The following is a 23,766-nucleotide window of genomic DNA, read 5'->3' on the forward strand; positions in this document are numbered from 1 at the left end:
TAGCACCATTTTATAGCTGAGATTTGTAAAATTTTGTATTCTTGAAAGAATAACTATGGGGCGTTCTGAAGGTATACTACAGATTGTCAACACACTAAATTTTACAGTAATTGGTAGAGAAATGAGTGAGATATCAATGTTTTTGTTTGGGTTCATTTTGAAGCAAAAAAGTAAAGCGTGTGACCGAGGCGCCAACTTTTGTGAAAACAGCAATAAGGAACACACACCCCGGCTGGGAGGTGTTGGTCCGTCACCTGTGACTGCTCCCCCAGCGATAGCTTCACTCCCCTCTTCCAAGATGACCAACGTGTACAACTCCATCAGGGCGCATCCCCCACGAGAAACTGAATGCGGCTTCAGTACTAGCCAGGTTCCAGATGGAGCCACTAGGGAACACGATTTGCTGTTCGGGGTCATCGATGATTTCAGGAAAGTTCGCGACGCTGTGGAAGTAATTGGCCAAGCGATGTGAAACCTGCGCAGGTACACTAACTCCCTCGTGGTAACGATCAATAGGCCAACTGAAATGAACATAGACCAATATACGGTGACGAGGATCCTGCGGGTGGTTTGTTTCACCGCTCGGGACATTAGTATTTGATGCTGCTGTAGAGCTTCGCACATTCAACTCGAAACTCCTCTTAGACACCTGGGTTAAGACGATATCCAAGGGATGTTAAAGGTTTGGCTAATACATGACTGAAAGGATGAGAGAGACCCACATCGAGAGGAGCTGCCTGCACAATGACGAAAAGGCCCACAATGAGGCTTAGACACAGGGAGAAAAAGTGCATGGTGGATACAGGGAAGGATGAGGATGAAAGAATAAAGCCTTAGAAGCCAACGATGAAGATATTTTTTGGTTAGAGCGTAGATTTAGAGTGAACACTGGCCAGCAGTTTCTGGGGGGCAACTTGCTCTCCGACCACGATTTTATACCTATGCTCAGGCCTTCGCTTAGGAGGGCCCGATCCATGAAGCAACGAAGGCTATGAAACAGCGACGCTGGCATCGGAAAAGGATATTATCGTTCAAATTGGTTCCGACGCAAGAGTTGATCGACCCCGACCTACCCCGACCCAGCGCCGGGACAGACCAGGACCCGCTGGGACCCGACGCGGACGCTTCATCACATATCATCCCCTATCATCCCTATCTATCCCTTAATTTCTAGGGTTGTAGGTTGGGCCGATTATTACACATAAAACCTATCTTCCCTTTACGTGTTGCGTTCGGCTTGCTTTAGACCGGTACCCACCCAAGAAGCCCTTCAAGTTTCAAGGTCCAGCTGAGCGTAGCAGTCTACGCACAAACGTAGCGAAATACTATTTGAACATCTCATCAATGCAATTTGACTACGCACGTCAGACTAAGGATTCCGAAAACTGATGGACTTCTCGCCGCCCTCAACCTGATCTTCCAATTTGCTCCCAATTCTCTTTTGTTCGGGAAGGTGAGCCCGAGTCCACTTAAACGTGTGGCCTTCGGCCCACCAGTAGAAATCGAATGCTTCAAAATCGTTGTCATAGGACCAAACTTTGGCACCGTGATCAAATGTGAGTGTGTACTCGACGGCAGGAAGGGGAGGTTTCATCGTGCGGAAGTAATCTTTCAAGCGGTCTGCTACTCCTTGTGGTACTGATTTGGTTTCTGGACCATGTTGTTTTGACCAATCGAACATGATATGGATTTGCGAGTACGCAGGACCATTGTGAGAGCCGGGGTGTAACTCCTCCTGCACCTCCGTCGAAAGATCTCCACGGGTCTCAAAGCTCACATCGCTGGTAGTGAGCTATTTTGTGATATCAAAAGTTTGTCAATGACCACGTCTGGTGATATCGAGGACTCACATCGAAGGGTGCCGCGCGCACAACAGCGAGGAGCCCAATGAGAAGGTATGCAAGACTGGAGCGCATCTTCTATCGAATTGTGGTTGGGGATTGTAAAAATGGTGAGGAGAGGCGAACACGGAGAATTCTCACTGAGAAAGCGTTGAACGTTGAAGACGAAGTGAAGGAAACTGGCCAGCAGGTTCCGGAAAATTTACCTCCTGCGGCTCATCTTTTAAAGCTCTTAGATTTTACGCGCAGATAGAATGGAGCACAGGTCTTTTTCTCGACCCTGACTTTTCGCAGCCGGAGAAAAACAGACGATCCTGGATAACCCAGGGATAACCTAGGATAACATGATAGCATGCATTGTTGGATTGAGCTCAAGAACGCATGGAACGCGTTTGAACCTGTCACATATGTACTGTAGTATACATGCCGCTGCGTTTTTTGTGCTGATCTGCCGTGGTCAATTCTCACGCTCTTCATTGCTTTCTCCCATGGACTCGGACACTGCACTGATTGTAGGGGGTGGAGCTGTTGCAGCTTTACTAGCTGCTCGAATTCTTCTTCGTAGAGGTGGTAAAGGCGCCGCAGAGCAATGGGCCAAAGGTGGATTCAAAGCCAAGATGGATAGGACGGAAGCGCTTTCAGTGTTGGGTTTGAAGTGAGTGGATTTGTTGTGACATATCCGAGTGATATATTCCCTTGGCGACTAATTTCCATGCACCACAGAGAGGGGCCAAAATTACGCTCTCAGCTCAAAGATGCACACCGACAAATAATGCTTGCCAATCATCCCGACAGAGGTGGCTCGCCGTATATTGCAAGCAAGATAAATGAGGCTAAGGATTTTCTGGACAAGCAGGATAAGAAGCGCTAGTTACGGTCTATCTATGGGCATGTTTTGTCCTCATTTATCCCCACCCCATTCAATGAACAAGTAATGATATTCACACCACACGAAATGCATGAATGCATATGTTCTTCGAAGTTGACCGTTGAAGCCGAGGATTGGGCACTGGAAAAGTTGATGGTTCGGTTCTCTATGAAAGGATGAGCAGGGGAGACTTCTTCATGAACCCAGGAAATACACCCGTATAAGTATGGTATCTAACCAATATAATAATAATTCTAAAGTAAAGTATATAGGTAAATCATGAGCACAGAGAGTCGTCTAAAATAGATGTGTAAGTAAATATCAACGGAAGTTCCAATACTTTTGTGCTTGTATAACATCGACGGGGTCACGGAAGCGGTTGGAGAGGGCGGTGGAAGTTCATGATCACATCAGGGTCATGTCATGAATCATGACAAAAGGGCCACAATAGCGGCGGATAGGATCGTACGTAGAGGTAAAACGAGTGGAAGTACGTTGACCTCTTTTGTAACCAACGAAGAATGAAGCCATAGTCGTGCGGTTTATACGTAGCGACCAAAGAGAGGGATCAAGGACTGAGCCAGGGTGTAACTAAATACAAGCTTGGGTCCGACGACAATGATCTAGGAAGAAGCGAGATGAGCGCACGTCACAATGATCACCAAAAACTATTATCATACCTTGGGAGTTAACCCCTTAAAGAATGCGGTGACGCCCTCGTTCTTGATCAGATCCTTGATAACTACAGCACCATTGACTTTGTTTTCAAAGTTGGCGTTCTGGATACGCGTCTTGACAGTATCTAAAGGTGCAGCGACAGTTATGGAAGCGACAGCACCAGCGATAGAGGCGATGAAGTTCTGTGTCCAGGTCGCTTTCGAGTAATCCGTTACTCCTAGAACATAATCTTTTGTTGCAGCGGATGCACCGAAAAGCTGACGGAGGGAACATTTTGATGTGGTTAACGAGATGTGGAAACAAATGGATCGGACGACGTACTGCAAAACTTCCTGGAGCGTTCCGTGCCATTGTCCATCCCCAACCGCGATATAGAGCTGACTTTTCTTCAGCAATGATCCGGATGATACCTCGGCCTCGGAAAGCTTCCGGGTTTACTTGACGCTTGATTTTGAGGACGTCCAGAGGCAATAGGACCTATCAATTGCCCAAGGCAGAGCAAGATAAAGATTCACCTGACAAAGGCGCGAAAGACACGCACAACTTCACCAATACCGGTCAAACTACGGTATGAGAGGGAATTACGCCAATGAGTATTGAAGATAGATTTAGGGCCCAAACGTGCATGACAATACACATACCTTCCAGCTGCAGCCTGCATCATGAGCTTCCCTTTTCGCTCCCCAAAAGCACCCGTGAACTGGTCCCTGAAGTGTTGGTTGATCAAGTCGTTGAAGTATGGCTGACCGCCAAATTTGTATACACGTTGGGCGACCTTGTATCCTGCGGCGTATCCGAGACCAGGAAATAATGAGAAGAATTTCTTTCCAACAGATGCCGTTGCGAAGTCCCGGAAGAGGATAGGATTCAGCGTTGCTAGAGACACCTTGAATGGAGTGTCAGCATGAATAGCTGCCGTTTTACTAAGGCTTCACCTTGGCCTTGTTACTCATCAGCCTCTTGGCGACGGTGTCAACAGGGTGAAAAATTAACAGCTCAGCGATACCTAGACGTAGTCTCAAAGGTCAGAGAGAATACGAACATGGACTGAGTTGTACCGCGACCAACCAGAAGTACCAGACCCAAGAACACGGGCAGTACCAGAATCTTTGCCTTTGCCTGTTGGTGGGGACATGGTAGTGGTATGAGAGAGAAGTGTAAAGGTGTAGATGGAACGTCTGGAATGCTATTGGGTATAGCTATGGCCTGCGACACCGCGTCCGGAGAGTAACGAGCTAAAATTTTTCCACATTGATAAAACTGCGGTGACAGCGGCCCGAGACTTAGACATCAGATAAGATATGATGTCAATTGATAAGATAATTCTAGCTTTCGCAAATCTCTCTCTCTCTCTCTCTATCTGCCCTATTTTCGTTCCCCTGCCTGCCTTAGTCGTATCTCTGCCAGGAACGCACTTTGCGCCAGAGCGTTGGCTGCAATTGAGAGCCTTGAGTCGAGGCTCGCAACGTCTCCGAGTCCGTAAGATTCTTTCTTTCTTCGAGGGTGTTTCTTCTCATATCCTTTATTTATCTTCACCCCATATGAAGCTCACAAGCTCAAAGCCTACTAAGCTTAGCAAGGCACCACCGATGAACCTAACTAAGCTTACGCGTCGAGGGTCAATCTGTCATGTCCAACATTCGCCATCATTTCGCCGTTCAGTTGCTTCCTTCTGGAGCCAATGAGGGTTGATTTTGTCAAGTTATACGTGTCTGTTACAATGAGTAAAGGTACGAGGATTTATAAAACGAGATACAATACAACTCAAAATTCTGATTTAGGAACCAACTTCAAAAGGTGACAGCTCTCAACCTCCAGTCATCGAATCAGCGTCGAATTTTGCTATCCAACATGGGTTGAATAGTTCCTCGGAGCATATCGGTACCTATGACCACTCAAGAGATGCTGTATATAAGAAGGTACATGCGTATCCCGAACCTTCAGAATTAAATGTCTTTTCTAGTGTACCTTTGACTGACGCGTGCCTTTCGCAGGAGTACAAGTTTGCATCCTTACTCGGACCCAATATGGTCAGTATAAAAAATGCTCGATGCTCTGCTATGGTCGCCCCGTCTTTGCTCTAAAACTGAAGTCGTTCACTCAAAAATGAAACTTCACAACCTCAAAATCGTCCTCACTTTCATTTCTACGGTATTTTCATGCAACAATCTCATCGATTGTTTCTCTGTCTTACGCAGATTTCTCGTAGCTCATTAACCTCGTACCAACATCTATGTCGGAGAATCTCGAAGATCTGGATGCTAGCGCGCTTGTTATCCGTCAGTCATCTCCAACCCCAGTAAACAAAATTGGAGATTGGTCATTAGTCGGTTGTTTTACGTGAGTGCCACGGTGCGGTGTCTCAGAGGATATCCATAATCAGCTTCTTTCTATAGTGATATATCGACCGCTCGAACACTTTCTGCGGCCTCGCTTCCGGCCAGTGATAACCTGACACTCGAGACTTGTGTCGCGTTCTGTAATTCTGTCGACTATATTTTCGCCGGAGTCGAGTTCGCTCAGTGAGTATTACGCAATCCCAATCCATTGCAGACCTTGATCTTGATCTTTGAATTTTGCAGAGAATGTTGTACGCATTGCTCTACCTCTAAACATCTACTGGTGATCGCGAATCCTTTTCCCCTTCAGACTGCGATTCCACGATCCAGATACCCAGCGTACCCTCTAACCTGACAGCCTGTGACTTTTCCTGCTCTGGGAATTCGTCTGAGTTATGCGGAGGATCAGATAATATTCTCATCTACACGAATGGTCAACCGGCACCTGTGATCGTCCAGGACGTAGGGCAATGGTCTTACGAGGGGTGCTTTACGTGCGTTCAACGGCTGCTCCATATCAAGATCCATACTTACTAGATGCAAATTCTACAGGGATAGCGTTGCGATGCGTGATTTGGATGTCGGACTCGACGTTCCAGCCGGAGTTACAGCCGCATCTTGCACCGCTGCGTGTCAAACAGAGAATTTCGTCTTTGCGGGCCTCGAAAATGGCCAGGAATGTTGTTCGTGTCTCATTTGTCAAACCCATTTTTGCTTTGCTGTTACTAACACGCATACATATGAGTTAGGGTGCGGCAGTACGCTGGGTAACACTAGTATCCACGTCGGTGACGACGACTGTCGTGCCGTCTGCACCTCTGATCATTCAGAGTACTGCGGGGCCGCCAATAGACTTGCAGTTTACCAGTTCACTGCGTCGGGAACACCACCACCACCAACAACATGCGCATCGGAGAATATCTCCAACTTCACCTTACTCGCCAACTTCAAGAACCCTCCAGAGGATGGATCGTCCGGCGAGGTGCCATTGAAGATCGTGTTGGTGGAGATGGTTCCGAGTGTGACGTGGGCGATTCTTTCGGTGAGTAACTGGAATATTCTTCTTGTGATTGACCCCTTCTCTGATTGCTTCTGCGAAGGCTTGTGAACTTTGTTGCTCGGATTGGCCTACATACTCGCTCCAAAATTCCATCTTTTTGCCTCACTCACTATCGAACCCTGGGCAGTTGATGGTATCGAGTGCCCCAGGACCTGGAGAGTCACCAAATTTTGTTGCTTCTGATCCTGCGTTCCCTGGATTCCAATCCTACTGTGCAACGGTAAGATTCTTCGTCCTTGTTCCTCTTTCCTTCGGGCCCTCCAATAACAACTGTCTCTCATGCAGGACTCCACCTCAAACAACAGTCTACCCCTTCTTGCATTTGGAGACATATCGGACGCTTTCGCACTTTGCACGAATACGTCTGTGAATGCTAATGGGCGATTGGACGTGGTCTTTGAGCCTGTGTCAAATCATCTGCATTATGTTTTGGATGACTGCATTCCAATTACTATTGAAATAATAGGGAGCGACTGATACTTGAACTTGTAGTATGACTGATGATACCCATGTGTATGTAATAGCCTGCTGTGCCTTCCTATGCTATCCTATGCTATCCTAGATTTTTTGTTCCCGCTGCCATTTCTTCGGTTTCCATTCATATATAAGCAAAAGTTATGCCTTGTTCTAAAAACCGGACAATGGACGTGGGCTCTTCATGGACAGCCAAGATTCATATGGATTGCGAGGGCCGCAGATTTGAATAATGAAGCCATGTCCAAGTCAGTAAGCTCGACTGACAGTGATTGAGTTGGAGACCGAGTCGGAGAAGACGGTCGATGATGGGAGACAAATAAGAGGCCTTAGAGCGATTGTGCGGCTACCGACACATTATATATTCAGGAAGGATGCAAAAATGTTTGCAGCTGCGGAACAAGTGCAAGAAAGAAGCAACGAGTCAGCTTAATCACGTCCGTATAAGGGTCTCGACGTACAAATTCCTCATAATGATGAAGAACCTCTCTCAACTGCTTCCTCGTGATCTCAGCTCGGTACAATATTTCGTCGTCTGTAGTTTTTCCATCGAAGTACTGGTTGGTCCTATGATGATAAGCAAAGGGTCAGTGACAAGAAAGCTGGTTACTGAAACAACAAGTTACTCACAATTCAAATCGTCGTGTAAGAATCTGATCCTTTCCTAGGGACATGGCGTTCAACCAACGACGCTGGAGCGATGTCGCGCGGCCGGGATCTTTGATCATAGATGGTACGTCGACATTATGAGATCCCGTATCTGTCTCCGCATCAACCTCCGTTTCTTCTTCATTCTCATCATCGGCCTCATCATCGTCTTCCCCTTCTTCCTCTATATCTTGCGACATTCTACGACCATCTCCATCTGATGCATCCGGACCCTCATCCCGTCCACATCCCTCGTCCTCATCAGTCTCGTCCAGGATCAGCTCACTCAATTTGCTTTGCCCACTGTGATTACTGTGCACCGAGTCGCTTGACGGTACGCGTGTTGACGTTGAACGTGTTGCCGATACCGCACGAGTGGGCTGGGAATTTTGAGAATGCTTTCGTGCGCTTTTTGGAGACATGGAAAGCCAAGCGAAGGCTTTCTTGTTATCATTATCGTATTGATTCTGTTCCGGTGTGGAGATGGGAGAAGCGCCTATCTCCAAGCCCAAGCCCGACTCCGCGGTCGTGAACGAGGATGAATTCAAGGTTGTTAACGCCGGTGTACTGCGTTTCCGTTCTCGTCCTCTTTCGATTATCCGCTCGTTGTTACTATCACTGTCGGTCTTTTCCTTCCTCTTCTTTTTCCTGTCCAGTCTTTGAACCTTTCTGGCATTCGCATTCCCTTTCTGAGCCTTCACTAACGCCTTGACCTCCGGTGTTGCCACGACACGTATCCTCAAATGCAACACGATAATCAGATCGTGTTTAAGCATCCATGATACGACTTGATGGTAAAGTGGAATCAAGTCTTTTCGGGATTCGAGGACGGAACCGAAGAAGTGGTTGCCACCTGTTTGCTTGGCGGAGGAAGTGGAGATTATTGAGAGGATTTCGGGGAGGGGAAGAGGATGTTGGGGAAAGTCCGACTGCGATGCACGCGATGGGTGAGATGATGATGTGTGCGGGGACAATACTGGCGAGGACGGGGAGTTCGAAGAGCTAAGAAATGCTTTGTCAAAATCAGCAGCCAGTTCTAACAGACTGTAATCAGTGTACAAGGAGAGTCAGACGACAGACAAATAAAAGTTACTTACGGGCGATCGAATTTTGTAGAAAGAGTAAAAACAGTTTTCAGGTTAAGATTAATAATGTCAACTATCTTTGCTTTTCGGTGCAGGACAAGCCACCGAACGGTAGGAAACACTTGTGTTTCGAGGTCCCAGTCCAAAAGACTAGCAAGGTCCGCGAGGCTACGAAGATGATCAGTCAGTAAAGAAAATGTTTACTGAGATACTGGAAGGCTCACGAGAGCGTGACATTGACTGTATCCAGAAACCTCATTAGGCCCTCAACAACTGGCCTGTCTTCCGGAGTTATGTACGGGCTTCGCAAGTTCGCGAATGCCTCTTGGCCTTGTTCACTGTCTATCTCATCCAGCAGCAGTAAACTCTTCCAGGGTGCCAAGGCCGGTAACTGCCAACCGAAGCTCATTTCGGTCCCCCAAAACTCTTCTGCTTCCGAGTAATTTGCGTTCGTGTCGAGATGGGACGTGTCCAGCTCGCTATCTTCTTCGTTGTGAAGTAGGTCGTCTAGATGAGGAGGGAGTTGGAGCTCTAGTGGAAGATCGTGGATGGAGAGATAGGCTACAGAGGAGGATTTGATAGCGTCGTAAAGAGTCTTCATAGCAGATGCGACGGAAGAGATGCCTAAAGCCTGTTCAAAGTACTGAGGATACGGCTCGCCTAAACAAATCTTAGCTGGTTACTCGATGACATCGAGATAGCTCACTTTTGCGTATACAGTCGTCTTTTAATGACCCCAACAAGTCACATTCCTGTTCAACAAAGTTTGACAAAACTTGCTCTTGAAACAACACCGCAGCAACAATAAACCCGATTTGATCATAGAGTATGTCAAAGTATTTAGATAGATTTCCAGACGCAGACGAAGAAGGATCGGGCAGGTCGAGGACCAGAACAAAATTGAACGTGTGGAGCCAAGTACACTTTGTAGAAGGCCCAGCCGAATTCGACATTTCCTGGCCGGAATTTTTCTTGTCCAACGACAGACTCCGATTAGCAGGGCTGGGAGAGCCTGACTCGGCACCACCGCGATCTCGGGAATTGCCTCCTCTAGACGAACTCGTAGTTTTCGCTCTCCCTGAATTGAATCTCCAGACACCATCCCAGTCTGCACAGACCGGGTGGCCGATGAAAGCCAGGTCATCCACAGTCAACTGGAATTTTTGGTGACACATTGACGTGCTTGGACAGAGTATACTGGCGAGAAATTCGGATGCGTATCCGAATACATTCTCGTACTTGTCCTTGTTACGAACTTCCCGGTCTTCTAGTTCATCGATGTCATTTTGTGCAGGGGTAGTCCTTCCCGAGGACGGCGAATGAGTATAAGATAAGGACCTGTCACGGTTAGATGAATTCGTCCTCTCCCATCTATACGAAGGATCGATATCTTCTTGTTGGATATGACTCTGCGAAATCGACTGTGAGGCGGTCAAGTCCATGGGAAGTGCTCGGCGGAGGCGAGGCGGCACAACTGGATCTGGGGGCCAATGGTATACAAGAGTTGAGCCCTTTGCTGAGGAATTAACCAGCAATATAGCCAGCAACGTCTCGGCCATCCTGGACGTGACGAAACGTGATGGTCATTGGACAAATCAGGTGTGACTTGGCGCTTGTTTTCGTTCTGTTATACGCATCACATTCGAATCGGAAAATCATGAATCAACCGTTCGCAATTGCAATTCGCTTCCAATCTCCAAAAATCCCATTTGAAGACGGCCGCCTACGAATATATCCGTGTTTCCGGGAAAATGTTGCTTTGGAATCCTGCTGATTCATGTGGGAAATGAGAATATTCATCATCTTTCGATTTAAGCTCATGAAGCTAGTGCTCCCGCATATTGGCCCTGCATCAACATCTCTTTATCCTTGTTCGGCATTCGAGTCGTACATTGAACGCCATGAGTTTCTGTGAAGATTGTATCAAAGGTGCGTAGCTGCAATCTCAAAAATGGCAAACCTTTTTTAATTCAACTAAGGGGTCAAACATGAAGGAACTCCCGAAGGGAAATGGGAAAATATCAACGGAGTTGAATGCTACGTTGGCACTCCCAGTGGTGAATACCAGAAAGACAAAGTTCTTCTCTACCTCAGCGACATATTCGGACCACAGCTCCCGAATGCTCAGGTACGTCAACTGATTTTCAGTGAACGTCTTTTATACTGATCCGAGTCTATATAGCTTTTGGTGGACGGTTTTGCAAAGAACGGTTTCAAAGTACATCTGTCCTTTATCGATCGCAATCGCCTTCCAACCGACCAATATTACCACAGACAGTGGCCCCCGATTTCTTTGAGAAGGATGGAGTGCCTTTTGATCTATTCGACTCTGAGGTGCGTGAAGATTTGTGCTGCGCTTCATCTGTCCTTTTCCAACATTATCATCTCAATTTTCATAGGAAAAACGACAAGCCTTTGACCTCCAAATCTGGTTTAGTCGCCATGGACCCCACATTACGCGTCCTCTCCTTGACAAAGTCGTTGCCGCGCTCAAGGGACAAGGTGTAACAACGTTCGCTGCGACTGGGTATTGTTATGGAGGTATGCCAACTTCGATCCCCTTCATTGTATTCTATCTCGAACGTTTCAAGGCAGACTTGTCTTCGATTTAGCATTTGAGAATATCACTTCTGCGTCTATTGCGAACCACCCATCGCATTTGAAGTCTCCAGAGGATTTGGAGGTATGTACTTAGTCGGTCTCACCGATCAACTAATCCCTAATCAACTCCCAGAAATACTTCTCCACCTCCCGCGTTCCACTGCTTCTTAATACTTGCACCGTCGACGAACAGTTTCCTCTACCCGCTCAATCCCAAGCCGATGTCATATTCGGTGAAGGTAAATTCACTCCTGGATACAAACGCGAGTATTTCGATGGCTGCACGCATGGATTTGCTGTGAGAGGAGATTTGAGCATTCCTGAGGTGAAAGCGGGGAAGGAAGGAGCATTCAAGGCTGCTGTGGAGTGGCTATATAAGTATGGATTTGTACAGGAGGGAAAGGCATCGAAGTAAGCAACTTGGCTCGTGGAGTGGTTGTATCACTACAGATTTGGGCCAGAGGGTAGGCCAGTTTCCAGCAACATATCCAGCTGTATTATCAAATCTTGTTCAGAACTTGGCTTGTTTCTTCGTGGACCTGACCCCAGCAGAGAAGCCTTTAAACCGATCTTTTGAAACAGGATATCAGGAAGTGGTCAACCATCTGGAAACATGTAAGATTGTTTTGAGTCTTTCAATAAGTTTGATCATGGATACTTCCGAATCTGGATTGTACTTGCTGTAATCATGTATTAGCAGGTGAGAATCCTTCCGGTCAACAAAGCAGAACCGTTGCCGGGAGGGATGTCTCCTCAAGAAAGGTTTGTGGCTTTCCCCCATCACGTTGGTCTGCACATCTGTCAGATGAGAAGGGATTTGGAAGTGAACCATTGCTTCCACCACGAGACGAGATCCAAGATATCTCCACAAGCTGCGTAAGATGGACAACACCGAGCGATTAGGGAGTATTCTGGCGGTCGCTCTGTGGTAACGACTGGAAGTTATGTCCTACATAAGTGAGTGTTATAAAAAGTTGGCTCAGATGTTATCATCATATTCAAAACTGTTCGGTTTGAATGTGCAGTGCTCATCCTGTTGTCTCATCTGTTTTTGACCCGTATGCGTCCGCATTCAAGGACGGTCCACCACTTTGCTCCTTCCAATTCCCATTATCCAATTTTTACCGGGTATATTCGGGAACCTTCTTTGGAATCCTGCTGATTCATGTGGGAAGTGAGAACATGTTTGCATCATGTCATTGTCAAAGAATATTTCTCATCTCGGAATCCATCCAGCAATGCACTATAAAAGGCTTAACAGCCAGGGAAGTATGGGATCTCACGTACACGTACCCATCAACATCTCTTTATCCTTACCTACTTCACATTCAAAGCAACATCATGAGTCTCTGCGAAGATTGTATCAAAGGTGCGTAATCTACGTCCTAAGAATGCCTTATCAATGGCAATCTTCTGAACGCAACCAAGGGGTCAAACACGAAGGAACTCCCGAAGGTAAATGGGAAACGATAGCCGGAATCGAATCCTACGTTGGCACACCCAGTGGTGAATACCAGAAAGACAAAGTTCTTCTCTTCCTCTGCGACGTGTTCGGGCCACAGCTGCCGAATGCTCAGGTACGTTTATCGAGACCTAAACTAGCACCCTGTATACTGATTTGGGTGAATATAGCTTTTGGTGGACGGTTTTGCAAAGAATGGTTTCAAAGTACGTTTCTCTTCTATCAACCATAGTTGCCCTCCCACTGAACAATTTGACAGACGGTGGCCCCCGATCTGTTCGAGAAAGATGGACTTCCTTTTGATGTATTCGACTCCGAGGTGCGCCAATATTTGTGCTCTCCCCTACACTACCGTTTCTGATATTGTCTTCGTAGGAAAAACGACAGGCCTTTGACCTTCCGACCTGGTTTGGTCGCCACGGACCACACGTTGCGCGTCCTCTCCTTGACAAGGTAATTACTGCGCTCAGGGAACAAGGTGTGACGACATTCGCTTCGACGGGGTATTGTTACGGAGGTATGCCCTCACGATACTTTATTCCCACTCCTGGAATAGCAACCAATCTATCCCAAATTTTTGGTAGGGAGGCTTGTCTTTGATTTGGCATTTGAGAATATCACCTCTGCGTCTATCGCGAGCCATCCATCGCTGTTGAAGTCCCCAGATGACTTAGAGGCACGTACACATTTGACTCGATTTTCCCATCCAGAATTTAACACGTTGTTATTACCCCAGAAATACTTCTCTACTTCCCGCGCCCCACTCCTCCTCAATACCTGCACCACCGACGAACAATTCCCTATACCATCCCAATCCCAAGCCGACCTTATATTCGGTGAAGGTAAATTTGCTCCTGGATACAGACGCGAATATTTCGATGGCTGCACGCATGGATTTGCTGTGAGAGGAGATCTGAGCATTCCCCAGGTGAAAGCGGGGAAGGAAGGAGCATTCAAGGCTGCTGTGGAGTGGCTGTATAAGTATGGATTCGGACCAGAGGGGAAGGCATCGAAGTAAGCAAGTTGGCTCCAGTCGCTAAACATTGTATGTAAAATTATTAAATCTTGATCAGTACTTATGGTCCCAATCCTGGTCGTCAATGGACAATGTTATCGAAAATTTAATTCATTATCATTTACGCAGTGCTATATTGACCTCATCATTGTGCAGGATTTTCGACTTTTGACGATAGATATCATTTGTAGAACCGGTAGGCAGATTCATTATCACGACACGATTCATCCTGGCGTTTTCTAACATAGGGGATCCACCGACCAGTTGTCAACATTTTGTCCTTCACAAATTTTTGACCATTCAGATTGAGGACGTCGTAGCTGTGTCATCTCAGCAGGCGAAAATTTGTCCAATCAACTGTACTGAGGCTCAGACTCGTCCGACGAGGGGATATCATCCCTAAACCTCTCAAGCAAAGTTATGTTGGTTTCCCGTTCCAAATCAATGATGTCGATCTGCACTCTCGTCAGACGAGAAGAGACATGGTACCAGAAGTCGAGATTCAAGAACATTAAGGAGTAACTTGGGTTCCAGATGAACATCTCCTTCAAATATTCCGAATTGAAGGCATTCGAGATAAGGTCAAGGGGCCTTTTTGTTCTTGTTGCATTAGTCACACAATATGATTACAAGCCAACATGGTGAGTACAACGATCTGGCAGCGTCATAGAATAGATCATGACAATAACGGTAAGCTATTGATGTCGTGGCTTTCCTCAATTTCCAAGCCTTCAGATTGAAGACGCTGTAGCCGCGTTACTTCAGTCGTATTAAATGTCCCCAACCAACTGTATGGAGGTCCACTGTTCTGAGGCATCTGAGGCAAGAAGGACAACAAACCGGAACCGGGATCGGAATCATCTTCAGAGTCCAATGAGAGAAATTCCTCCAAGGGATTTTTCGAGTCAATCAGAACGATTTGTACTTTTTTGAGAGGAGAAAGAACATGGAAGCGACTCATCTCACGCTCGAAAAGTCGAGATTCGACGATATCGAGAAAAAGCTTAGGTGCCAGATTGACAGGGTCAGCCTTTGTATATATCCCAAATCGTAGACACTCAAGATTGGGCAAAGGCGGATCCTTGTTCTTCTTGCACACAAGCTTTTGCAGAAAATTCTTCGGAATAATTTTCCTTCCTACAATGGTGAAGGAGTGCAGAATGGAGCTGAAGCTGTCGATGATAGAGGAAAGGTCTTTGTTCGTGAGAGATTCGGCCCGGATTATCGATAGGTGAGCTAGAGGACATTGAGAGCGTTGGAGAAGATCAATCAACGTCGGAGCAATAGTCGCGCGAGTAGGGTTATTCGCTCCTGCAAATTTGATACAGAGTTTGGTGAGGGACGGCAAAGTAAGCAGCGACAACATTTTGCTGCGGACCAGTATCTCCTCATAATCACAAAACATGATCAACGTTGTGAGTTTGGCGAAAGTTATTCCGTTCACTAAATCGGTCTCGAAGAAAGGAGTATACAATGTACAAGAGACAAGGTTCGTGAACCTGGCCAGTATATTCCATGTGTCGTTGCCGTGATAACTTAGATTATCGGTGAGGTAGAGTGTCGTGACTTGAGTAGCATCAAATGCAAGAGATGCTAACGTTCCCCAAAAAATCGACCCATTAGACGAGAATATTGACGGTCCCAAGCCGGCATCGACACCTCCGCACCGCCACCTCAGCTCTTGAAGAGCGGAGCCTTCGAATGCAGAGATTCGTTCTCCGTTGGAATCAACGAGGATGTTACAGTCGAGTTCGGTGAGGACAGGAAAAGAATTTCGAGGAAGGTTGATCAACGGAAGAAAGTTTTTGAGAGGTCCTTGGAGTGTTAAGGTGCGAATGCGAGAACAGATGGGAACTAGAGCATCGATAATTCCGGAAGGGATAAGCTTCAGGGACCTGACGTATTTCTTCAATGGGGAAGTGCGAGTGTCAATGTGAATATCGGCAGGAAGACTGCTTCGACTGAGACATTCTGTGATAATTGATCCGTATTCTATAGTTGTATTTGCGCGAATGGTGAGGTATAGATAAGCCCAAATTCGAGGTGTGTTTTCAAGCGCGGTCTGCCTCCATATGCGGCATACATGCATGAGTAGAAGCTGTGCGAGAGGCGTGTCACGGTTCGCTTCCATGTAGGCGCAAAAAATTTCGGATAGAATTTCGGGAGGAAACTGGTGAACGGCGGTGAGGGAGTTACGAAGGTTCACAACGAGATCATGCTGGGCATCATAAGCACGCTTCAATTCTACCTCCAGACGTTCTGCTTCATCCAAACGCTTTTGTAAGACCGTATTGTCGGCGGTAGATGACCCCATCTCAACGCGTCGAATAGCTGAGAAGTCGCTTAAGAGCAAGTTCAGAGGCAAGAAAGTGTTTGAGAGATGTGAGAAGTTGTACCCAATTAAACAAATATTCTCTGGTTGAAGTGGCGATTAACGCGGGTGCCCACGATGAGAGAAAGAGAGAAAGAGAGAAGTCACTGTCCCGGGCCGAGAACTGCCGTAGCTTCTTATATCCCTCCCTTTAATCAAGTCACTGATTTATGTAGGCTAACACTCCGAGTCAATAGCTTTTGGGCACTTTGAATACCGGCTAGACTAATACGTGTAGCGCCTACGCTTCTCATAGCATTGTAGGAAGGTAGAATCCCATACGTGATCAGACAATGATTAACTCTACTGAGTATTTCTACTATAGATTCTTGAATTTGAGTTCTGCTTTGTGTTGTTGCCAGAAATTGAAGCCGAAATGAACAAAACATCAGTCCTTCGAATTCGAAGTGGTAAGTACATACCATCAAGTAAGTGGGGAAGGGCGGGGAAATGATACAGATAGGAGTGAACATGGCTCTTAGAAGAGATAGTAGCAATCAGTCGATGAATGGTGACGGTGCTTCGCTCTACATCTGCAAAACCTGTTTTTTCGGCTAATTCTCTGAGAGCAGCTGAGAGCGCTTCCCAGCAGCCAAAGCACCCAGAGCAGGGTTGAAATTTTGTTCTCGGTGCTTTGGGTGCTGGAGAGCGCTCTCCAGCCAGTACCCTTGCTCTGGCGAACATACAGGTTTTGCAGATGTACTTGTGAGTATGAATCCTTTGAATACGACCGTTACCGGTAACCCATTCACTTGTAAGTTTTCGCCTTGCAATGATACTAGTCAGATGAAGTCTTAACGCTATATCACCTCCATTCGGGAGTGGTAAATACAGGGTGAATACACCCAAGAATAGGCTCAGCCAAGAATACGACAAGAATCAAGTTCCCAACTTTCAAGAGCCTATCAAGGCCTACTCTAGGCCGGCATCGATTTCATAAATCCTCATGGGGAAAGGAATATGGTCGAAAATATAAGTAAATGGAGTTACCGTAAGTTGGTAGCCTGCTGGACGTCGAACTCACATTTTGCTACCTGCTTCCTCCTGCTTCTCTTGTATCAGGTCAGGTTGCATCACTGATCAAGGAAGATATCGAGTAGCTTTTGATAGAAGGTGCTACCTTATTGAGATGAATCTTTGGGGATGACAGATCATGTTGAGGTCAATATATTATGATCACTCGGAGCACTCGGGAGTCGGAGGCCACTAAAAGCCATTCGCTTACAGCGTATTCAAAAAACCTTGTCAGTAGCATAAAAAATGAGAAAAAATAAAATAAAATCGAAAAGGTACCCGACGTTTTAGCCGACCACTTGGCGAGTGGGCTGTCACTCGCGCCTTTCGACAATGTAGTATGATTGCGGTTCTTTTGCTTCTGAGGTAGGACTAATAGATGCTGATGCTGCTGGAGAGTCCAACCATGCTGGGAGGAGCTCCATCCACATTCAACTGACAGCACTGTCCAGCTGGGAAAGTGCTCCCAGCAGTACTGAAAAACTGCTGGGGAGTGCTTTCAGTGCTGGACAGCACTCTCCAGCTAGTACCCTTGCTCTAGCGAACATCCAGGTTCTGCAGATGCTCTTCCACCACAGAAGATCATTGGCGAAAGGCGCGAGTGACAGCCCGCTCGCCAAGTGGTCGGCTAAAACGTCGGGTACCTTTTCGATTTTATTTTATTTTTTCTCATTTTTTACGCTACTGACAAGGTTTTTTGAATACGCTGTAAATAGCTCGTCTAGTAAGTGAAGTTGTGGGGAGATGGAAGGAACTAATTGAATGCTTATCAGAGCGTAACCCCCACATTCGAGGAAGGAACTTGAGAAAAATATCGCTAGAGAGCATCGCGAGACGACCATGAGGATCCAAGAATGATGCGTTGAAGGTGGACTGGTTCAAGCGGGCAAGGAAAAGCCGCGGCGGTACCTAATTTTCAGGAGTCAGGAAAGAAAATCTTCTTTCTATACTTTATTCTACATATGCATCCCTATGTACAATATTCTAGTACATACGTTCATTACCGTTTTGTGGGTCCACTGGCCACAACGGACATAGAAAAACTGTTAGAATATTCTGATACATGTACTGCCCGTTTTTTCATTGATCATTGCCCGTCTTGATGTGATAATTTATTACAGGGGACAATCCGGGAACAGCTCCGAGGACTCGTAGTCATCGGTTCCTATCGTGTGGTACTTGACCTATCCTATCCTTGAAGGTATCTATCAGGGTCGAGGCAAAAATATAGGTCGGTTAGAGGGTAGTTTTCCGGGCTCGACCGAATTGCTTGAAAACATAACCGTATCAAGTGAAGAAATACATAGGTCTTACCAAGTAAGAACATTGGGGCGCAATGGCACCCACACATTGGCAGTCGACCCACAATTGTTATAACATTTGGGGTCGCATCATGGGAAACGATGTGTACAGAACTTCAACCAGCCTTCCCGCCCGCCGATCCATAATATTTTAGAGGGAGATTTAACTCAATCAAGAAGTCATACCTATATATGGTCGATCGCTTCTTTTCATGTCAACCGGATAAAGTAAGAGAGGCCCAGTTATATCTGTTTAGGCTGAGAAAGATAGAAGTGTGAAATCATTTAACTGCGCCTAAGCTGTCACTGTATGGAAACTTCGGAGAAGAATTGAGCGCGTATGTAGACATCTTACCAATAATATCTTTCTACATACGACTCCTTATAATGTCGGGAAAAAGAATCGAAACTTCAGCAACCCTCTTCCATCCCCTCCTCTGATGTCTAAGCGTCTGGCTAATCTCTTCGCTCCACCCTCGAAAGAGGAGATCAATGCTTGTTGGGACCTTTGCCGGCTGAACAACCATATGGGCTGTTGGACAACTTGGATACCAACGGGTTAGTCCATATGTTCTCCTATAGACGTCTAATTGACTAAATGTCCTGTCAGCTTGGGCCCTCGCAATGGTTTATCACGCTCAGCCTGAGATACCAGGAAGTGTAGCGTTACTTTGGGCTGCGAAGTATCTGGTGCTGTGTTCTGGAATAAAGTCGCTCGTAGGTGTCAATTATTTGTTGTATGTACGGCACGTATCCACAAATATTTCTATTCAAGATCATGGCGATCGATGATATTTTAGATCATGGTGAGTCTCGGAATCATCAGAATCAACGACGTCGGAATTGAATCGAAAATTATTGTTTGATCTTCACCAGACATTGACGCTATGGTGTCCCGCACGAAAGGCCGTGCCATTCCTCGAGGCTCGATATCTCTGGAACGTGCGTGGATGTTCTTCGGGATTCAGGTAGTGCTCGGAGTGTATCTTGCCCAAGCCCTTTTGGATCCTGTCTCGTAAGGGCTCTTCATCATCGGGAAACACCGGACGCTGATGCCTTTGTGACATTAGATGCCGTTTTGCTGCTGCCGCTGCACCCTTGTGTTAACATTATCCGATCCTCAAGGCTACATACCCGTACATGAACATATCGCTCCGCTCTCGTTTTACGTTACTTCGCATCTTACTATTTGCTCGCTTACATACCGACACATCTCAGTGCTTTACTACCACTGAGATGTGAGTACACTCATTATAACATTCCTTTTATACTCATTTTATTGACTCTCTTTTAGTATAGTATTAACTATCCTATCTAGGTATATCAGTGCTTTACTACCACTGAGATTATAGTATTAACTATCCTATCTAGCTTCGTTGTCCGTCGTTTGCACCTTCAGTACCCGTCGTGAATCCCTATCCTTGGTCCACTGTGCAAACAGGTTATGGGCCCCGGCAAAATGTCTACAAACATCAAGTTCAAAGTTCCTATCCTGAAAGAAGACCTCAGTAACTGGGTCATCTACAAGCAACGTGTCCAGACTGAAGTCGTGTCACATCGCTTAGGACGACATATGACGGGAACGATTCGACCACCCAGACGTGTCACTGAAATATCCGGAGACTTTTACCTCACCGGAAGTGCGACGCCGTTAACAGACGATGAGTACGAGAAGTGCATGGAAGCTCGAGATGAGTATGAAGCAAAGGAAGCACAGCTCTGCAAAATCCTCTACGAGACCATCCCAATTTCACTATTCCTGCGTATTCGGGAGGAAGTCACTGCCCACGATACCTGGAAACAGCTCTGTTCAGTCATAGAGGATAGACCTCCCATCAGTGCCGACACTCTGCACCACAGAATGATGAGCCTTCGTACCCCTGAAGAAGGAGATATCCGAGAAACACTCACCCAGCTTCAAATGTGGTATGACGAGCTTGCTGGCATGGGACACCGTGTTCCCGACGACTCTTTCATGACATACATTCGCCAATGCTGTGGTATTCCCTATCGCGACCTTTTCAAATCACTTGCAATCACCTCCGAGTTGACTGGAATTCCACTTACGAGTCAGTTCCTGATCAAGAAAGCTCGACAAGCTGCCGATGAGCGGGATGTTGAGAAGGAGGACGATGCAGTGAATTCTGCCCTTTCAGCAGCTAAGGCTGCTAGTCTTGTTCCCAAGGGACCGAACTATCAGAAACGGCAAGGTCGGAAGGATAATACCAAGTCGAAAGAGGATCGATCACACCTTTTCTGCGATAACTGCGAGAAGGTTGGTCATACCAAGCCTAACTGTTGGGCTCCTGGAGGTGGTAGTGAAGGAAAAGGTCCGCATCAGCGGAATCGACAAGGGAAGAAGCAGAAAGGCGCTACAGCGGCAACTGCTCAGTCTTCAAAACAAGATGACGAGAATGAAGAAGAAACGTACGCGTTTGTTATGGATGCTAAGCACAAGGATGATTTTGGTATGCCTGATCTCCAGGCTACGTCAGACTTCAGAGAACGATCGGACGCCCTAGCTGCTGCCAACGTTACTCACAATGGCGAGGTGATTGATACGGGCGCAACGCGCCACTTCTCACCCATCCAATCCAACTTCAAAAATCTCGTTCAAATTGCTCCGTCTCCAGTTACGGCTGCCGACGGTCGATCATTTGTTGTCACAGCACGAGGAGACTACATGACCTCCTTACCTATGGGTCCAGGGAAGAAACCCACTCCAATTGTGTTATCGAACACCTATTATTCCCCATCACTCGCCTTCACTCTCATATCAGTAAGCTGTATGGACAAAGCAGGCTTCTCACTTACTATCGAAGATGGTAACTGCACTATTTTTTCACCTCGACCGAACCGTAAAGCTATCGGATTCATCCCTGTAAACCATGGTTTGTACCGGGTCAGTACTGGATCCAATCCTAGATCCGTTCTCGTTGCTGCTGCTGCCTCCACTCAACGTCTCACCATGTACCAATTCCACTGCATAATGGGACACCCTGGTGAAGACACCCTTCGCCGCATGCTCAAAACGGAAATGGCTACAGGAATCAATGTCGACTTAGGAACCACGGTTGGATTTTGCGAACCTTGTGTGCAAGCGAAAGCTGCGCGAAAACCATTCCCGAAACATAGTGATAATGCCGATGCAAAGGCTTACGGTGATAAAGTTGTCACCGACGTATGGGGTCCTGCCGAAGTTCAATCCCTCAAAGGAGCACGTTATTCAGCTAATTTTGAGGACGTGTATAGCCGCGAGGAGAGAGTAGACTTCCTAAAGTTAAAGTCCGATTTTTTTCAGTCCTATAAGGAATACGAAGCATGGGTTAAGGCTCATCGAGGGGTGAAATTAATCAAAATTCTTGGCTCAGATCCAGGGGGAGAACTTACCAGTAATGCGATGAACAAACACCTCAAATCGCAGGGTACACGTCGTCACCTCACTGTCCACGACTCTCCACAATCTAATGGACTATCCAAAATCACAAATCGGAACCACCTCGAAGGTGCTAGAGCTATGCTGATTCGTGCCGGACTACCTCGATTCCTATGGACCGAAGCAGTCAATCATAAAGTCTATCTTAAGAATCGAACGAGCCACAGCTCACTTCCGGGAAAGATCACACCTCACGAAAGGGCTACGAAACTTAAACCAAACTTGTCCAACCTACGTGAATTTGGAGCATTAGTTTGGGTTAAAGTAAAGGTCCCAAAACTCACGGCACGCGCAGAAAAGGTCCACTTTGTGGGTATTGATGAAGAGGCAAAAGGTTTTCGTGTTTATTGGCCAGGTAAACGACGCGTTAGTGCCGAACGGAATATCTACATGAATCCGGATGAAATCGTGCTGTCAAACCCTCTCGAGATTGAGGGGGAGACCGAAACTACCGAAGTCGAGATTGAACTCGAAATTCCGTACAATCCCTCGAGTCTCCCACAGCCCAAGGATGAAAACGCATTGAAGGATTCCCCGGAACTGCCTGAAAATGATCCTTCAAAGTCCGTATCCACTCAAGACTTACCAGATCACACACCTTTATCTCGTTCACTGTCCCCTCTCACACCACTTCCATCTCCTTCTCCATCTGCACCTTCATCTCCTACACCTGTTGAAGTCTCACTAGAACCTGAAAATACGCGGCCACGTCGTGTTCGTCAGCCTACTGGCTTCTACAACGAGACTCGCATGCGCAAGGCAGCTGGAATTGCTGCTGATGCTACAGCCTTAGCAGCCGAAGATGTCAATAAGAAGACCGAGGAATTTAATCCAGACGGCTGGACAGATTTCGCTCTTGCTGCACCAGAGGATCCACAAACAATACGCAAGGCGTTGAAAGGACCTGAAGCCAGCGAGTGGGCACGTGCGTACACCGATGAACTCGCAAGTCTTGAATATTTCCACACATGGGATTTAGTCGAACGCCCAAACGGTGTTAATGTTGCAAAGAACAAAGTCGTCTTGAAGACCAAACGGAATCATAATGACCTTGTTGTCCTCCATAAAGCCCGTTTAGTCGTTGGCGGCTATTCTCAAATCCACGGCATCGATTTTTATGAAACATTTGCACCTTGTGTCAAATTTGAAACTCTCCGTCTCCTGCTCTCCGTTGGCGCAAGTAAGGATTCGAAAATCGAACAAGCAGATGTCAAGAATGCTTACCTCCAAGCTGATCTCCATGAAGAGCTTTACATGGAGCTCCCACCTCTATATGAGGAATTCCGAACTCTACCTGTCCACCAGAAAGGCAAAGACATCGTCACAAAGTTACGCCGACCTCTATATGGCAGTAAGCAGGGAGGACACGAGTGGTATAAGAAACTTCGTCAGGAAGCTATCAACGAAGGTTTTACTGTCTCTGAATCTGATCCATGTGTTTTCTACAAATACAAAGGTGACAGATATCAGATTTTTGCTGCCGCTACTGATGATTTCACCATGGTTACTGACAATGATGAATCCATGGTGGAACTCAAGGCCTCCCTTGACCGACGTTTTGACATGAAGTTCA

General features: G+C 46.6%; 11 protein-coding genes across 11 annotated transcripts; 6 read left to right on the forward strand and 5 right to left on the reverse strand.

Moving 5' to 3' along the window:
• Positions 1–280: 280 nt before the first annotated feature.
• On the reverse strand, positions 281–794 carry C8R40DRAFT_1066243 (uncharacterized protein; the record flags this gene model as incomplete). The annotated part of the gene is made up of 2 exons (XM_046225751.1): positions 281–649; positions 723–794. 2 exons carry the CDS (start codon positions 792–794, stop codon positions 281–283), a joined length of 441 nt encoding a protein of 146 aa, XP_046091235.1.
• Positions 795–1,369: 575 nt separating this feature from the next.
• Positions 1,370–1,916, reverse strand: C8R40DRAFT_1066244 (uncharacterized protein; the record flags this gene model as incomplete). The annotated part of the gene is made up of 2 exons (XM_046225752.1): positions 1,370–1,792; positions 1,851–1,916. 2 exons carry the CDS (start codon positions 1,914–1,916, stop codon positions 1,370–1,372), a joined length of 489 nt encoding a protein of 162 aa, XP_046091236.1.
• A 413-nt stretch (positions 1,917–2,329) lies between these two features.
• On the forward strand, positions 2,330–2,712 carry C8R40DRAFT_1034695 (uncharacterized protein; the record flags this gene model as incomplete). The annotated part of the gene is made up of 2 exons (XM_046223447.1): positions 2,330–2,496; positions 2,565–2,712. 2 exons carry the CDS (start codon positions 2,330–2,332, stop codon positions 2,710–2,712), a joined length of 315 nt encoding a protein of 104 aa, XP_046091237.1.
• Positions 2,713–3,251: 539 nt separating this feature from the next.
• C8R40DRAFT_1035396 (mitochondrial carrier protein) lies at positions 3,252–4,522 on the reverse strand (the record flags this gene model as incomplete). Its single annotated transcript, XM_046223499.1, has 7 exons — positions 3,252–3,332; positions 3,390–3,644; positions 3,709–3,864; positions 3,929–3,950; positions 4,029–4,273; positions 4,323–4,393; positions 4,456–4,522. The coding sequence occupies 7 exons, from the start codon at positions 4,520–4,522 to the stop codon at positions 3,252–3,254; spliced, it is 897 nt and encodes a 298-aa protein (XP_046091238.1).
• A 660-nt stretch (positions 4,523–5,182) lies between these two features.
• Positions 5,183–7,507, forward strand: C8R40DRAFT_469081 (WSC domain-containing protein). The gene is made up of 10 exons (XM_046235160.1): positions 5,183–5,306; positions 5,382–5,538; positions 5,597–5,727; positions 5,784–5,909; positions 5,970–5,977; positions 6,037–6,220; positions 6,279–6,409; positions 6,476–6,768; positions 6,827–7,006; positions 7,072–7,507. Exons 2-10 carry the CDS (start codon positions 5,431–5,433, stop codon positions 7,261–7,263), a joined length of 1,353 nt encoding a protein of 450 aa, XP_046091239.1. The 5' UTR covers positions 5,183–5,306; positions 5,382–5,430; the 3' UTR covers positions 7,264–7,507.
• Positions 7,508–7,625: 118 nt separating this feature from the next.
• On the reverse strand, positions 7,626–10,552 carry C8R40DRAFT_1166341 (nitrogen permease regulator of amino acid transport activity 3-domain-containing protein; the record flags this gene model as incomplete). Its single annotated transcript, XM_046230841.1, has 6 exons — positions 7,626–7,652; positions 7,722–7,827; positions 7,891–8,952; positions 9,006–9,161; positions 9,218–9,653; positions 9,700–10,552. 6 exons carry the CDS (start codon positions 10,550–10,552, stop codon positions 7,626–7,628), a joined length of 2,640 nt encoding a protein of 879 aa, XP_046091240.1.
• Positions 10,553–10,785: 233 nt separating this feature from the next.
• Positions 10,786–12,095, forward strand: C8R40DRAFT_469396 (dienelactone hydrolase). The gene is made up of 7 exons (XM_046235162.1): positions 10,786–10,922; positions 10,973–11,121; positions 11,176–11,211; positions 11,268–11,327; positions 11,393–11,534; positions 11,585–11,676; positions 11,728–12,095. The coding sequence occupies exons 1-7, from the start codon at positions 10,895–10,897 to the stop codon at positions 12,007–12,009; spliced, it is 789 nt and encodes a 262-aa protein (XP_046091241.1). The 5' UTR covers positions 10,786–10,894; the 3' UTR covers positions 12,010–12,095.
• A 532-nt stretch (positions 12,096–12,627) lies between these two features.
• Positions 12,628–14,445, forward strand: C8R40DRAFT_469050 (dienelactone hydrolase family-domain-containing protein). The gene is made up of 9 exons (XM_046235159.1): positions 12,628–12,768; positions 12,831–12,963; positions 13,023–13,171; positions 13,227–13,262; positions 13,316–13,375; positions 13,432–13,573; positions 13,641–13,732; positions 13,793–14,267; positions 14,336–14,445. Exons 1-8 carry the CDS (start codon positions 12,760–12,762, stop codon positions 14,072–14,074), a joined length of 903 nt encoding a protein of 300 aa, XP_046091242.1. The 5' UTR covers positions 12,628–12,759; the 3' UTR covers positions 14,075–14,267; positions 14,336–14,445.
• Positions 14,446–15,186: 741 nt separating this feature from the next.
• Positions 15,187–16,561, reverse strand: C8R40DRAFT_469107 (uncharacterized protein). The gene is made up of 3 exons (XM_046235161.1): positions 16,468–16,561; positions 15,450–16,413; positions 15,187–15,382 (listed from the first exon to the last, which is right to left on the reverse strand). The coding sequence occupies exons 2-3, from the start codon at positions 16,383–16,385 to the stop codon at positions 15,341–15,343; spliced, it is 978 nt and encodes a 325-aa protein (XP_046091243.1). The 5' UTR covers positions 16,386–16,413; positions 16,468–16,561; the 3' UTR covers positions 15,187–15,340.
• A 2,288-nt stretch (positions 16,562–18,849) lies between these two features.
• Positions 18,850–20,155, forward strand: C8R40DRAFT_1084780 (uncharacterized protein). Its single transcript, XM_046227307.1, has 5 exons — positions 18,850–19,315; positions 19,368–19,474; positions 19,533–19,563; positions 19,634–19,772; positions 19,828–20,155. Exons 1-5 carry the CDS (start codon positions 19,198–19,200, stop codon positions 19,862–19,864), a joined length of 432 nt encoding a protein of 143 aa, XP_046091244.1. The 5' UTR covers positions 18,850–19,197; the 3' UTR covers positions 19,865–20,155.
• Positions 20,156–20,216: 61 nt separating this feature from the next.
• C8R40DRAFT_1035349 (uncharacterized protein) lies at positions 20,217–21,437 on the forward strand (the record flags this gene model as incomplete). The annotated part of the gene is made up of 2 exons (XM_046223493.1): positions 20,217–20,754; positions 21,280–21,437. Coding segments are annotated over 2 exons (696 nt in total), but the record flags the coding sequence as incomplete, so codon positions are not given.
• Positions 21,438–23,766: the final 2,329 nt, after the last annotated feature.

This window comes from Lentinula edodes, assembly GCF_021015755.1.
Source record: "Lentinula edodes strain Le(Bin) 0899 ss11 chromosome Unknown C8R40scaffold_3, whole genome shotgun sequence".
Lineage (NCBI taxonomy): Eukaryota > Fungi > Basidiomycota > Agaricomycetes > Agaricales > Omphalotaceae > Lentinula > Lentinula edodes.